General features: G+C 37.9%; 1 protein-coding gene across 1 annotated transcript in view; it reads left to right on the forward strand.

Annotated features, from left to right (window-relative positions):
* The first annotated feature begins 730 nt into the window (after positions 1-730).
* NUP133 (nucleoporin 133) overlaps positions 731-15,486 on the forward strand; it is a 32,254-nt gene continuing 17,498 nt past the window's right edge. Inside the window, exons 1-13 of the mRNA XM_069852276.1 lie at positions 731-937; positions 2,451-2,569; positions 3,089-3,192; positions 4,211-4,318; positions 5,987-6,118; positions 8,267-8,437; positions 9,055-9,210; positions 9,311-9,381; positions 9,944-10,091; positions 10,917-11,064; positions 11,752-11,912; positions 13,074-13,165; positions 14,941-15,116. Of these exons, the coding sequence (XP_069708377.1) occupies positions 765-937; positions 2,451-2,569; positions 3,089-3,192; positions 4,211-4,318; positions 5,987-6,118; positions 8,267-8,437; positions 9,055-9,210; positions 9,311-9,381; positions 9,944-10,091; positions 10,917-11,064; positions 11,752-11,912; positions 13,074-13,165; positions 14,941-15,116 (1,759 nt within the window). The 5' untranslated portion in view covers positions 731-764. The remainder of the gene's footprint in view (positions 938-2,450; positions 2,570-3,088; positions 3,193-4,210; positions 4,319-5,986; positions 6,119-8,266; positions 8,438-9,054; positions 9,211-9,310; positions 9,382-9,943; positions 10,092-10,916; positions 11,065-11,751; positions 11,913-13,073; positions 13,166-14,940; positions 15,117-15,486) is intronic.

A 15,486-nucleotide genomic window follows, 5' to 3' on the forward strand; every position in this document is an offset into this window, starting at 1 on the left:
GTTGAGGCTCTGGAACGAGTCCAGAGAAGAGCAACAAAGCTGGTGAGGGGGCTGGAGAGCAGGTCTTATGAGGAACGGCTGAGAGAGCTGGGGTTGTTTAGCCTGGAGAAGAGGCGGCTGAGGGGAGACCTCATTGCTCTCTGTAACTACCTGAAAGGAGGTTGTAGAGAGGAGGGTGCTGGCCTCTTCTTCCATGTGCCAGGGGACAGGACGAGAGGGAATGGCCTCAAGCTCCACCAGGGGAGGTTTAGGCTGGACATTAGGAAAAAATTTTTCACAGAAAGGGTCATTGGGCACTGGAACAGGCTGCCCAGGGAGGTGATTGAGTCACCATCCCTGGAGGTGTTTAAAGGACGGATGGATGAGGTGCTGAGGGGCATGGTTTAGTGATTGATAGGAATGGTTGGACTCGATGACCCAGGAGGTCTTTTCTAACCTAGTGATTCTGTGTGACGTTGATATGATGGAAGAGCGAAGCGCTGGCAGGGGCTGCCCACGGAAGCGCTGACGCTTCCTTCCCTGGCGGCGCTCAAACAGCGCGCAGCTGCGGCGCGTCGGGTTCCCTCCCGAGGCTCCCGCGGGGTCTCCCGCACAGGGGCCGCGACCCGCCGGGCCACATCACCCCCCCATTCCCCCCCCCCCCCCCGCGATGACGCGATCGGCCGGCGACGTGGTGGGGACGCGCTGCGCCGGGCGCTGGGGCGATGACGCAATCAGGCGGCGCCCGGCGGGAGCGCGGGCCGCTTCTCTGCTCCGGGCTGGCCATGTTCCCCTCGGCGCCCGCCTCCCCGCGCACCCCGGCGCGCAGGAACCCGGGCAGCGCGGCCCCCAGCCCGCTCTCCCGGTCGAGCAGGAGGAATCCGGCCGTGGCGGCGGCAGCCGTCTCCCCGGCGTTGTTCTCCCCGTCGGGGCGGCGTGGCGGCTCCCTCTCCGCCCGGTGAGTCCCTGCCCTCCGCCTGGCCGGGGCTGCCCGGGCTCCGGGCGCTCCGACCCTGAGGGCTCCCCCTCCGCCTCCCTTCCTTTCCCGTGTCTTGGTACAGGAAGGACGCTGAAGTGTTGGAGCATCCTGGCCTGTATCAGAAACAGCGTGACCAGCAGGAGCAAGGCAGTGATTCTGCCCCTGTACGCGGCGCTGATGAGGCTAAACCTCGAATGCTGTGTTCAGTTTTGGGTTCCTCACTGCAAAAAAGACATTGAGGTCCTGGAGCGTGTCCAGAGAAGGACAGTGAGGCTGGTGAAGGGTCTGGAGGACAAACCTTATGAGTCTTTTGTTTCTGATGTGCTCTCAGGTTCTTTGTAAGATACATGATGATATAGTAACAAATCTTGAGGTTTTGAGGTTCTTTTATGCTTCTAGTGTATAGTATCACTTTTAATGTATAATACTGTGTGTTGAGTATGCTCTAAATATCTCTTATTAGCACCTGAATTCAAGGGCTTCTCAGATCTATCCCTGATATAGAAACAACGTGAGAAGTGTGGACACCTCTGCATTTAAGAAATAAAATATACCATTCAAAGTTTAGGCATTGCCATATCATTTTTTCTTCCCCTTTTTCCCTCCATGTGAGTCAGAACTGAGGGTCAACCTGAGCCCCAGATCAGAGTTTTCAAATCCCTTTTCTCAGGAGTAGCTACTTGGTGATGAGATAAATGAGACTATGCATTTTCAGTTCTGCAAAACTTCTACTGAGGTCTGTTTAATACAGTATTTTTGTGGAACTGAGTGTTGGGATTGTCTCTTAGCTGTGTTTTATGTTTTGATATTTCATGCTGGGGTCAGTGACATCATTTTTCCTATGAGGAGAAAGAAAAAGAGGGCAGTATCTTCTACAAGAAGAGAAATGTTACCCACTTAATCATGTTCAAAAGACAAGACAGACCTATGCTGTTGCATAATGAAGGAGGGGGATGGTGCAAAGCTGCTTTTATAAATTATATTGAGAAACAAATGACTGAAACAGGTAAGAACTGCAGTCCCCACTGCAGAACAAGGGCAGTAGAAGTGCCAGCTGATCACAGCTGCCAGGGGTGTTCAAAGTGTTGCACAGTTTGTGCTGCCCAGCAGGGTCAGAAGTAGGGATTGAAAGAGGCCTTGCAGTCAGAGAAGAGCCTTTGTTGAGCTTCGCGTGGTGTTGTGGATAGCTCTGTGCCATAGGTAACCAGAACGCAGAGAAGTTCAGTGGTGATTTTGTTGCTGGATGAGAGGCTGGGGGAGGAATTTATATTCAAAATCGGTTCTTTAAAAAAATAAAGGAATTTGATGACAGCTAACAACTTGTAAGGAGGCCAACCAGTTACTGCTTTAGATGGTGTTCTCAGAGGGAGCATGTTTATTTTATATGAACGCGTTTAATCACATCTATTTCTAAACAGATACTAATGAAGTAAGTGTTGAAACTGATGGAGAAACAATGAGGAACTGACTATGACTCTTTGTTTTGTTTAAGAGGAACACCCACTAGAGTTATTCAGCATCCCTCAGCAAGTGAGACTATTAACTATGATGTTAAGGCATTTGGAGCCTCTCTGCCTGTTAAGGTTATGGAAGCCCTGAAAAAGGCTGATGGTAAGAAACTATTTTATCTGTTGTTTCTCTCATAACAATTGACAGGTGAGAGAAGTGCTAACATGTTGTTGATACCATTTAAATGCCATTGACTTTACCATGGAAACTAAAATGTTTGTGCCATGGTTTAAATCCAGCTTGGTTAACTGTGTAACTAATAAATTCACGTGGGTATGAATGCATGTAAATATCCTCCAGGTGCTGTCTTAACCAGTGTAATGTAAAATCCTATAGTATTTTATCACTAACTTTTGGTTATTGGTTCTTTTTAACTTGTCTGATACTGTTTTGTTCTACAGTGTATGGTCTAATTTTTTAATAGTGTATTTTTAATCCACATTTGTTATCCCTTTTAAGAGCCCCAGAGATATAAACCTTTCCCTGAGTTCAAGAAATTGGTCTCCTATGCATTTTTTCCCTGTGGTTAAGTTTTTGGGGTTTTTTTTATAGTAGTTTTAAGAGAAACTGAAAATGCATGTCTTAAAAATTAATGCTTTTAAAAAATTATTTTTAATGTAGCTGATGACCAGCTGAGTGTACAAGTGGATGAAAGTGGATGGGCCTGGCTAGTCCATAAAGAGAAGCTGATAATTTGGAAGATTGGTCAGTCTCCAGTAGCTAAGGTAATGGAAAGATCAGAGTGGAAAAACTTGTATATTTTGTGCTAGTTGAACGATTTGTTCAGTTTTGGTTTCTAAAGCAATTGTTTCCTTATAATTGGAGTTCATCTGTTTTCCCCCAGAAACAGCTGGTATGAAGTCCTACTAACAACAATAAATGAAACTTGAACTTTTGAGGGAGCTTAATGTTTTTATATTCCTCTCTTAATTTTTGTCACCTTAACACTAAGGTTAATTCTAAATGAATTTTAATAGGTGTGTCTTTTATATTAGATAGTCTTGATAAAGTTTATTTTAATAGTTAAAAAACTAGTTGATACGTTACAGATTGATTTAGATTGTTCTGGGACTGATATTCAGTTTGTCAGAACAAAAAGAAAGTTAATTTCAGCTGTGCTGAACATGTCTCATGCAGGTTTCTTGTGTCAAGAATTTTTTTTCTTCCCTCTGGGCAGTGTTTCTTTCAGCATCAATTCAGTGAAAAGCCAGCATGGTTAGAGATACCCTGTAGTTAGAAATCTATATCTTTCAATTAAGTCAGCATCTGTTAATTATACAGATTCTGCAGTTCAAGTCGAGTGTCGTGTATGCACATTCTGGGACTTGCAGAGATTTTTCCAGGGATTAACATTTTTCTGATTGTTTAACTCTGGGAGGACAGGGGGAGGAACATTTCATCTCTCCACTTTGTTAGTATATAATGAGCTTTCTCAAGCAGTTCTAGTTTAATTGTGTTTTGCTGCCAGTCACGTAGTTGCACCTTCAAAAGAGACAATTCAATCTTGTAGTGTTGTAAGAAAAGCTTAGAAATAACAAAAAAAAATAGTGGTTTGAAAATGTACAAGTTATTTAGCTGGTTGCGACGGCCTTGCTGAAAATGTCTTGTAATAGTCTTTTGGTTCCTTTTCTCAGTGTCTGGACTCGTTTAAAATTACTTTTTAGCAGGGTCAAAGTCTGGTGACTTTGTGGTGGAGAAATAAGTTCTTCTAGTCTCTCATTTATAATGGCATCTTTCTTACAGCTATCTCTGTGCAAGGAACTGCAGCTGCCACCCAGTGACTTCCAGTGGAGTTCTAGTTTAGCAGCTATATCTTGCCTTGGTTCCACAGGTGATGCGCCTTCTCTGCAGGTGATCAGCTTTTAAAGTTTGCTTTTGGAAATTACTTTTACGGTAACTTTGAATATATCCTTTTTTATCAAGTTACTCATTTGAAAACTGCATTTAGTGTTGTACTGTCTATTCAAAAGGCCAGGATTGATAGTTTGCATAATTATGTTTCAAATAAACATAATTCTGCTAGTCTTCAAATTACGCCATTTACATGCTATGGGGTCCAATTAAATAATACTTTTTCTAAGGATTGCTTGCCATGCTTTCATAATGAACAAAACCATTGTTAATAAACAATATTCAGTCTAAGCAAGTGCATTTTAAACGTGTGCTGGCTGAAAAAGTTGTTCAGCAGTATTTTCATTCTGAGTTTACATGGGTGAGAAGCAAATACCAGCACCCTTGCCTGGTCTTTGTAAGGAAGCTGACACTGGGAGGAGAGGTAGTTTACCAATTTGGGCTGATTACTTTTCTAAATAGCTTTTCTTAAGCTACTGAGCTAGAGGATGAGATTTGAAGAGTAAAGTTTTGTGGAAGTATGTCAATGTGTCTGTTACTATCATTCATGAGGAAAAGAAGTGCTCGTTTTCAGCTTGGATGTAATTTTCAGTTAATATGGACAGTGCTCTAATAAAAATGGATAAGCAGTTATCTTTGGAAGGAGGAAGAAGCACAGAATATGCATTGGGATATTTTACTTTGCCTTCTTATTGTGTTACACTTCCAGATGATGAAAAGCAATCTTAGTACTTCATGATTAGCTTGTAAATGTCTAAATGCTCTATGACTTATTCATACCCAAAGAAGTAATGCACTTTTTTTTTTTAAATCTCATCTTTCTTTAGTATGTGTGCTGTGCATGGATACTATGATATTTATAGAGTGAAGTAGAAATGTTAATGGTAGAAAATATTTCACTAAAGTGAAAAATATCAATCAATGGGCACGAATTTGGCACAAAATATAGTCTGTAGTGGTTTTTTCATTGTTACAGTATTCATTAGCCAACTGCTTTCCTTTGTGAAGCTCTGTTTAGTCAAAAATCAGTCAGAAAACTTCAAGGAGCTCAATAGCAGCTCGCAACCTACAGTTCTATTGCGCTGTAATTTTTCAACAAGCAGTAGTTCAGGTACGATGCTTTCTGTCTAAATCTCTTCTTGAACACAGTCTCTTGATTCATGCTTTGAATTTGGTATCTGGAGGATTTCCTGAACCAGGAGCCCGAGTATAGGCACACTGTGGGCATATGTTTTTATGAAGATCAGAGCCACTGTGTGCTTTGATATTAATCTTGATGTCACTAGAGCAGTTTCTTTTTTTAAATTGCAGTCTGCAATTTAAGTCTTCCATAATAATATGACTCCGGAGCTCTCCATGTGTCCTTTTCTGTCTTGCAACTGTAAGTTTTGTTTGCATTTCAGTAGCAGAATGTGAATTACCAGTAACAAGGACAAGCAGAAATATTATTGTCAGCAAAATAAGCAAGTGTAACATTCCCTGTACATATGAAGTTATGCTACACAATCATTTTGCTATTATTAGGTTTTAGGCTTGTGCATCCATATATATTTACTACTACTTTTGTGTTACCTGCAATCTTGATATGCAAAATAATATGTTCCAATTAAAGCTGCAGGCTGATTATTATCACCTTTCATATTCTGGTAATTATTTTCTGACTTCAAGTCTCTGGCGTTAATGGTTGCAACCAGCGAAGGTTCTTTGCGCTACTGGCGCAATATTGCGCATGAAGGTTCCTATACAGAGGCTTTTACAGACTTTGGAGGCTCTTTGTGCAGTTTCCTAACAGCAGTAAAGGTACAGTACAATTTTTTTTTATAAAAATACTGCATTAATTTGAAATTTATAAAAAAGCATGCTCCATGTTATTGGTTCTTAATCTGCAATAAACATCACAATGCAAACTATCAGGCATTCTGAGGAGTGATTTGAGAGGTTGTTGATGAGTGTGGTAATCTGGAGTAGCAGTGATGATTGGTAGTCGAAAATACTAACATTAAAGTCATTGAGGCAGGCAGGATTCAACCACAAGGTTAATGGGACTGCTTTGATACCTCAGCCTATGAGGAGTGTCAGTAATGGTCCTGTGATTCCTTCCAGTGGTAGAAACCTGGCTGTCACAAAACCAAAGAGAACTGCTTCATCTGAATTCATGGTCTACATACTCAAGGTCTTGTGGTGTAGCTCGCTAGTGACTGAATTTGAAAGATTTTTGTATGAAAGCAGTGAAAAACTGTATTATGAACTGTTCTGAGAAACACAGTTATCTGCTGTTGATGTGCCTGACTGGGAGAGACTCAATGGAATATATACAATAATTCAATACTTGTTACAATATCTGTCATCTTCAGAAATAGTTATTATTAATCAGACTTTATCTCATGACCTTTTCAGCATCTGCTCTGTGTCCTGCATTGTAAATATTATTTTAGGGAATGAGCATGTTAGAGACATTTGCAAATCTTGTCAAAAGACAGAGAAGTTAATGATGAAATTCTGAAGAGCTTTGAGATGTTAAGAAACGGTAATATGTATCTACCTTATTAGAGCTAAATTGTACCCAAATTTCAGACATCAGGATGAGGAAAGCCAGATCTTATCACACATGTAGTTCAAACGTTGACATCAGTATGTACTTAGAGGTAGAAGAACAAATTTTTTTTTAAATGTCTTTTTAATTATTTTTTTTCTGTGCACATTTCCTGTACAGGTAAATAATTCTTCCAGCAGCCTCTGGGTTTTTAATATTTTTTTTCCTGAAAACTGCTGTACATCTAACAGGCTTTGTTCATTCCCTGTACACACACACTCTGATCAGTTTTTAATTGAAGGCGCCTTTTTTGCAATGCCTTAGTAGCTGATGGAAGTTAGGTTTTGTCTGTGTTAGCATGTAGTGAAAGAAGGTAGTTGGGAAACTATAAAGCAAAAAGGTCAGCACTAAGGCAATGGCACTATCTGCTCAGGTTGTTTTGGAGGGAGGAGTTGCTATTTTAAAGTAGTTCTAGCCTAGCTGCATTAAATGAGTATCTGTTAGTGGTCAGAGCCCATCTTTCAGTTCAGTTTAGTTCAAGGGGTGCGCAGCTGGTACACTCAGACTGCTCTGTGATGTGATGTGATCCAGCTGGTAGTATGTGGGGACTTGCAAAAGGTCACATCAGAAACAGTCTTGATTCTAATTAAAGAGCTAATGTGGATACAAGCATTAGGACAGGCAAGAGATGCACTAGTAGAAGCCTCTGCCTCATAAATGAGCATAAATGCTCATAAAGCACCTACAGTGGAGTGCATGATTTGCATAATGCACAAGACTTTTCACCTTTTCTTACTGCAAAGGTAACACTATTTTTCATTGTTAGATTCCAAGGATTACATGAAATTTTTGTTCTGTAATTAAACTGAAATGGAGTTTCATGGATAAAAGTGTCATTGCTAAGTACCAGTCAGCTGTTTGACTGTTTTGGGTTTTTTTGACATAGCTGGAGGGAAGATTTGCTTTGCAGAGTTCATTTAGGTTGATGTCCTGTAGGATAGGATGCTATTTAAAAAAAATTATGGTGTGCTTAACACCTCAAGTTTTAAAAGTACATATGGAAGTTGAATGTTATTTAATTTGTAATTCAGTTCAACCATATGAACATTATATGTAGTAGTTCCTGTAGAGATTAATTATATTCATATCTTTCAAATGTATATTTTAAAATTTAAAGTATACTGCAAAATGTACACTGCACTGATTCAAGCATAGAGAGTGATGTGGAAGATTTGTGTAAACGGTCTTTTAATGTGATAAATGCTTTAGCTCTCAAGTACTATGGATGCTTCATGTCTTGTTCTTGTTTAGTGTTAACCCTTATGAGCTGACATAAAGAATTGTATCTGACAATAGTATTGTTTCAGGAATGTGGTGTTTACTTTTTTAATAGTGTTGCTTTTTCTTTTTGTTAGGGAGGAAGCTTTATTTTATCATCTTCCAGAGGCCAGCTGGTTCGATTGATACCAGATAGTTCTGGCAAAATTCATCAGCATGCCCTGCCACAGGGTCAAGGCATGTTTTCTGGAATTGGTAGGAAGGTTTCTTCTCTTCTGGGTATATTGTCACCTGGAAATGATGTTGTGGTAAGCTTCAAAAACATTGATATAGTAATCTACTTTAATTTCTCTCTGTTATTTTTAGCCTCAGTGTTTAAGAAAGGAAAAAGAAAAGACTGCTTGAGACTGTATGACGACCAAAAAAAAGATGACTCATTTATGTTGCTTATATTTCTTTGGAGTTTGAAAGAAAGACGGAAACAAAGTAAATCTGTATGCTTTGTGAAGGAGAATGCTGACTTGCTCTTTAGTTCTGGATAAAAAGAGACTTTCAAGTAGTAATAATTCCTGGGGAATAGGCAATGATTCAAAGACTTTCCTCTGTCTGGTGATGACCTCAGTGCTACTTGAGAAAAACAACGTTAATTTTACTTTTCTTGTTTAGGGTTAGTGATAGGGTTGAGCTTTGTCGATGAACTCTACAGAAGTTAGAAGGAAGTATGAGAAACGTCCCTATTTGTAGATGTCTGTATATCTATAAAATAAAACTTCTCTTGGAAATCATTATCTCTCATCTTGTAACGTAACTTGTGTAGGTTGCCTGAGGAGGAGATTTTTATGTGGACTGAGAGTGGTGTAGATTGTTGTAGCCCAATAGTAAAGCTGTGCTTTAACCGTTTCGGCTTTGTCTTTTTGTAATGCAGATTTCTAGTGTTCTTTGGGATAAAGAGAGGTCAAACTTTTATATGCTGACAAGTTCAAATCTAATCAAATGGGAGATTGATGATTCATCAGAACGTTATATTCTCAGCTGGGATATCAACAGGATACTGAAAGAACATATTACAGATGCAATTTGGGTAAGAGCCAGCTCATCTGGAAACAATTATTTGTTTGCTTTTTTTTTTTTTGTTAAAAGCCTATTTTTTATGGTTATAAGTCAAGTGTATTGGTTTTTAGGGTTCTGAAAGTAACTATGAAGCGATTAAAGGAGGAGTAAATGTACAGTACATGGATCTGCAACAGAACCGGTAAGGAAGTACACTTGCGTCTGGTAAGACATACATTAATGAGATAGATGTGTTCTGTTTTGTTGGAAAAGCCTTGTGTAAGTAATTGCAATTTAATTTTACTTCAGTGCCACTGTTGATAAAATAAGCACCTCATATTACGTGGCTAGGTTATCCTGTACTTCATGTTGCCATTCTCCCTTTAGCATTATGAATTCTGTACCTAAGAGTAATTCCTTTCATGCTTTTTATTCTCATTTTATCAGGTTTGGGTATTTGTTTTGTCTTGATATTGCAGAGAGCAAGTGACCAATTGTAACTTGTTTCAGCAAATACAAAGAATTCTGTGCCTCTTGTGTTTAATATAATTACATAAAATCACAACTGCCTTGATTCAGTTTTGTACTATAATATGAATACTGTTAATAAAACAGCTTGATAAAACAAGTAGTATAATCTTTTTTTCAAAAAAAAAGTACTATACAAAATTGGAAAATATTTATTTTGTTACTGGTAGAGTTTGAGCAAGTAAAATATCTAATAATAATCCCCTCTTAATGATGCAAAATCTGTTGCTGAATAGTGATGGGCTGGTGATACTTGCTGCAGCGTGGCATCCTGGAGATCATCCATGTCTTGTCTACTACACTCTGATAACAGTAGAAGATAAGGGCTACCAGATGTCTGATGATGTTGTTGTGGAGGTCACACAGTATAATCCGTCTTTCCAGGTATGCAAATGGAGAGTCTGAGACTGAGTTAAGGAAAAAGTGTTTCAGAATGTTCCTGTATGTAAATCAGCTATCAGATTTTTGTCCAGAGGAAAATCTAATTCTCTGTCATAAGGTTGTTCTCTGAAGTATGTTCTTGTAGTACTCTGAAGAAAATGTGTACTGGCATCTTTTCATGTTTAATAGTAACTGTAAAGTTCATGCTTTATGTTTTTAAAGAAGAAAATAAAAAGCTTCAAAAATAGAAGCCCAAACACGTGATTATTACTCATTTATTTTAATATTTGTCCTGTCAAGGTTTCTACAGAGTAGTTTTATAGTATACTCATGCAATCAATTTAGAACAGATCTCAGACTGAGACTTGTAGCAGGATACGGAATTGAGAGAGCTGTATTTTGGTCCTTCTTAGACAGCAGATTTGCTTGGAAGCACATTGGTTGTCCTTAAAGTACCTCATTTGTGCTATCTCTTCTGGAAGCATAAATTTTGGCATTAACTTTCTGTGGTAAATTTCTTCCACTCTTCCTTCTCTACCCATCTGCCTGTAATGGAATTTTAACGTTGAATCTTAAGATGGAAGGAGAGTGTGAAAACTGCAGAATAATTGATCTGTTTACCTATCTCTCCATGTGAAATTGGCAAGAATGTAATAGATATTGAAGGAAAAAAAAGGATATTAGGTTTTAGGACAAATAAACAAAACGAAACCACTTTTCAGGTTATAAAACTGAATCAGGCAACTCAGATCAGCCTTGAAAAATGTTGTATGTTAGCTTAAGGTTTTGATTATATTTGTGATACTGTTCATATTGTAACACTTTCAGTCAGAAGAAGATGTGTTGTGCGGTCTGCTAGTCCCGGATTTCTTTAGCCATGCTGCTTACCTTTATAAGAAAGATAAAGTGTTTGCTTGCTCCACTGGAACTGGAAGAATTTCTTTACCACAGGAGAAAATCATATTTGGCATACAAGGTAATATGCAGGAGGAAATCAAAAATCATATTTCATAGGTATTTTTTAATTGAATGCTTTTATAGTATTTAGATTTCTGAGAAAGCAGAACCTTCTTTAGGTTCCTCTTTATTAAACTTTTGAAGTCGTGTGTTTCTCATGAGTGTGTGAAGAAAGTTCTGACTTGACATCCATTGTTGTTATTGCTTACTCTACAGTGTTTCAGATGAAAATTTTGGCATATGAATTGATGGGGGATTTGGTTTGGGTTTTGTGGTTTTGGAGGCATGGAGGTGGGTTGCCTTTTTTTTTTTTTATTCCAACATTGCCTTTGAATTTTATTTTTGGTTTTGGTTTGGTATTTTTTGTTTATTTGGGTTAAATTCAAACTAGATGCCTGTGTCAGATGTCTGTACATATGTCATCCTTAATCTTTAGTGTTGGTCTTTAGGTAGAATTTGAACCACTTGAATCTTGGTTGTTTTTTGGGTTTTTTTTCCCTCTTTTTCCTAAACTTGCAGTAGCTGGAAATATGCATTTTGAGTAGCAAATAGTATCTACAATTTAAGTCAGGTGCAATTATCAATTACAGTTGGTTCTTAACAAAATTCAAAAATTCCTTATGAAACTGTTACTTTTTGTTCATAAAGTGGCATTTATTTTTTTTTTCTTTCTTCTTGTTCCTCTCCTCCCCCAATCTCATCTTAGGAGACAGCATTTTGGGAGCAGGGCCGTCCTCTACTGGCCTCCCCATCTTCTTCGCCAAAAAAAGTGGACTTATCACCATCTTGTCCAGGGAAAACATTTCTCTGCTGCCTGAAGACCTTGAAGATTCTCTGTCCTCTTCTGTTGCTGCACCAAGAAGTGAGGTACTGGTTGTTTGGTCGGCTGGTTGAAAACTGAGGGTAGAAGTAAAATGCTTTTCTGGCAGTTTTGATTTCTTACTGTAGAAATCCTGGCTTGTTTGAGGTTTAAGGGTTTTTTTTTTTAAATAGAAACTCAAACACTTTTAATGAAGTCAGCTTTCAAAACCCAAGAAGTTTTACAACATATGCAAGTTTGGGTAACTTTTTTGTTTTCCTTTGTTTTGAAGTCAAGATTTCTATATAACTTTTTTCACGTAGGTTTATTATTATATGTTACTAGGCCTGATATAACATTGCTGCAGAGACTTGGACTTTGATCTCGTTCTTTGATCAGGATGTTTTCTTCAATCTTTTCTTTCTGTTCCTTTGCGTATATGAGACACTTCTCTTATCATGCTGTGAAAAGCTTGGAAGCTAAACTGAGAAGGGCTATATAGTGGCTGGATATTGTTTCAACACTGTTACATATGTATATATATATTTTAATATAATCTTATAAAAATGTGAAAGTATTTATGCTGATATTTGGTGCAATGTGCTTTTATTTAGCTCTTGCTTCCATCAGACATGTTATGTGTAAAATGTATATGGAATTTGTTTCAAAGATGTCCCTGGAATGGGAGGGGAGAATAGGAAAGTTGTTACAATGTAAATTAGAGAATATTTCTGTGGGGTAATAGTGAGTTTCAATCTTCTTCCAATTAAATCACCTTTTAAATAGATTATTATTAACTAGTACTTTAGTGGAAGACCTTTGTGGTGATTGGTCTGATGGAACATTTTTTTTTCTTCTTGCACTAATAACTAGTTAGATTTGTCTGCACTTGGATTGGTTTGTGGGTGACAGTACTCACAAGTGCCTCTTAAATTCTGTCAAAAATGTTGGGTTTCAATGTTAAAATAATTATAATAACAAATTTGGTGATATAAATCGGTATAAGTTCCTTTGCAGATTATGCCTATTTTATTAAAATGCTTGAGGTCAGACCCCGCCGTGGGAATTCCGTTGTAGTCCATCTTATGGGCTTATGTTTGCCTTAATAAACACAACTGCTTCCAGGTGTTCTTTTTATTGTAAATCTATGTTGTTGCTACTCTAGAAAAATTGTTTTCCTTTCATAGTGAGGATTGATTCATTGTGAAGTTTTTACTTTGAATTTTCAGAGCCCTGCGTTTGACACAACCAGTAGACTAGAAATTGTAACTCAAGAAGACAAGACTAAATTACTGAAAGCTGCTTTTCTACAGTACTGCAGGTAGAAATTGAACTTGATATTTGAGACTTTTTCTGTTCTTGAACGCACTCTGATATCTAAGTAAGAGGCTGCCTCAGTTGAGATACTCTAGTGCTGTTTTAATTAAAAGCTATTTTAATGACGCATGCACATCTTTATTAGGAAAGTGTTAGATATATTTTGGGCTAGTGAGGAAGTGATGTGTGCTAGAAGGGAGCAGACTTCTATGATCTCAATGACATTTTGCTTACTCTCTGTAAATTCTCTGTTTACATTAGTGCCAGTGAAGCAGTTTTAAACATTTTCACTTCTTTCTTCTTATAATAACTGATATTTTGTTGTTAAAAACATTCTTTCCTTTTCTTCCTCCTTTTTATTTGCATGGCTGTTTTTCAGTAATACGTTTGAATACGTTTGCTTACTATTTGTGTGGCCATGAAGAAAACTAGCATGGCAGACTTTGTGGCAAGATTTTATCTTTTTTAGATTGACTGATATGGGGGAGTGGGAGCAGAAGGAAATAAACTGTTGGTTGAACTATTCTGATTCAAGTAACTTGACTGTTGGGAGGCATGCAATGCTTTTGAAAGGTTTCATGTTGAAACGAGTGATGTAAACAAAGGAGGAAGAGGAGAGAGAAGATGAACAGAGCAGTAGATGTAGATTAATTATATTGAAAACAATCCTCTCTAAGTGTATGTTTACTTAAAAAAAAAAGAAAACCAACCCAAACAACAAACCAACCCCCACACACTCTTAGGACTAATGTCCTCGAAGAGTCTTAACACTTGGAAAGAGCAGGTTTAAGATAATGGGAAGTAGGAGTGGTTTTGTCATAGAGCTGCATGTGAGGTAGAAGATCATGAAGGGGTTAGGTACATAGAATAAAGGTTATAAAAACACGATCTGTAAACATACACAGAATTCAGAAAGAAAATCTACTTGTGTTCATGAGTGGAGATGTCTGTGAAAAGAACTGCTGAAGAGATGGATGTAATCCTGAGGTGGCTGAGGTGGCTAAGATCCCGAGAGCACAGTTAACAAATATGAAAGTTGGAATCACTGAGGATGTTAACAAAGCAGTTGGAAACTGAGTCAGAAGAAAGTAGGAGACAGTAAGGAAAACAACGTGAAGCACTGTGAAAGTTTTATGTTATTTTGATTAATATTCCTTCTCAGTTCTAATACTATAATTTTCAGTCACAAAATCAAATCAGTGATTTTTGTGACTATTACACATTTCTTACATAGAGTTCTTCAGTACAACTTCATACCTTGGAGATTTAAGCATTTGGATGCTTCTTACTCTTTTACTTATTTACCTAAATAGAACAGGATTCTCTGAAATTATAGCAAATAAGAATAATGGATTATATTTGCTGATGCGCTTTTCTGAGAGCTTTTGCTCTGTTACCATTTGTGGGAATGAAAACGTGTGCTCTTGAGAGGATTTTAAAGCAAGCAATAGAAATTTAGTGACTTAGCTATCGGAGACATTCAGGCTTAGGTCTGTATGAGGAATCTTTTAGATAATAATAGGGAAAGTAAAATAAAAAGTGACTTAAACCACTTCTGGGCTTGTGCTTTTTTTCTTATGTATTGTGCTGCCTACTTGCTTTAAAAGAATTGGAATACCTTTTATCCATAATTAGTTTAAAGATAGCCCAAACAATGCTTGATGTTTATAATCTAAAACAACTTCCAAAAAGCTTATCAGAAAATCCTTTCTAATTGAGTGTTCTTATAATCCCATCTATTGTTTTTATTTCATGAACTCTGTATTTCTTTGATTTCAGGAAAGATATAGTCAGTGCACAAAGCATGGTAGCTGAGCTGTTTCCAAATAATGCAGATCTGGATTCTGATGATGAACTAGATAAGGCAGTGACTCAGATCAGTGTGGACTTAATAGATGATTACCCTGCCTCTGATCCAAGATGGGCTGAATCTGTACCTGAAGGTAAATATAATGGTGTGCGGGTTTGGGGATTTTTGTTGGTTGCAGGGTTTTCTTGTGAAAAATTGTCTGTAGTACTCCAGATAAAATGATAATTTAAACTTTTCAAAAAAAGCATAAATGTCCCTTGCCCTCTTCTACCACTAAATGCATTTCCAGAAAGGTGAAAGGATGCATTTGTGAGACTGCCAGATAAATTTGCACTGTCTGTGGTTAGTTTTTGACTTCGTATAGGGAACACAAACTGCAAAGGAAACATTTTTGAGAAGGTTACTTTGTGCAAGGAACAGTTGGTGTCACTTTAGTGTTTCCATAGTTCCTTGGATAGACGTAAATTATTTTCCACAAATAGGTATGTTAAGAGAAAGAGTTTATTTGCTCATGT

The sequence above is a fragment of the Phaenicophaeus curvirostris genome, chromosome 2 (genome assembly GCF_032191515.1).
Source record: "Phaenicophaeus curvirostris isolate KB17595 chromosome 2, BPBGC_Pcur_1.0, whole genome shotgun sequence".
Taxonomy (NCBI): Eukaryota; Metazoa; Chordata; class Aves; order Cuculiformes; family Cuculidae; genus Phaenicophaeus; species Phaenicophaeus curvirostris.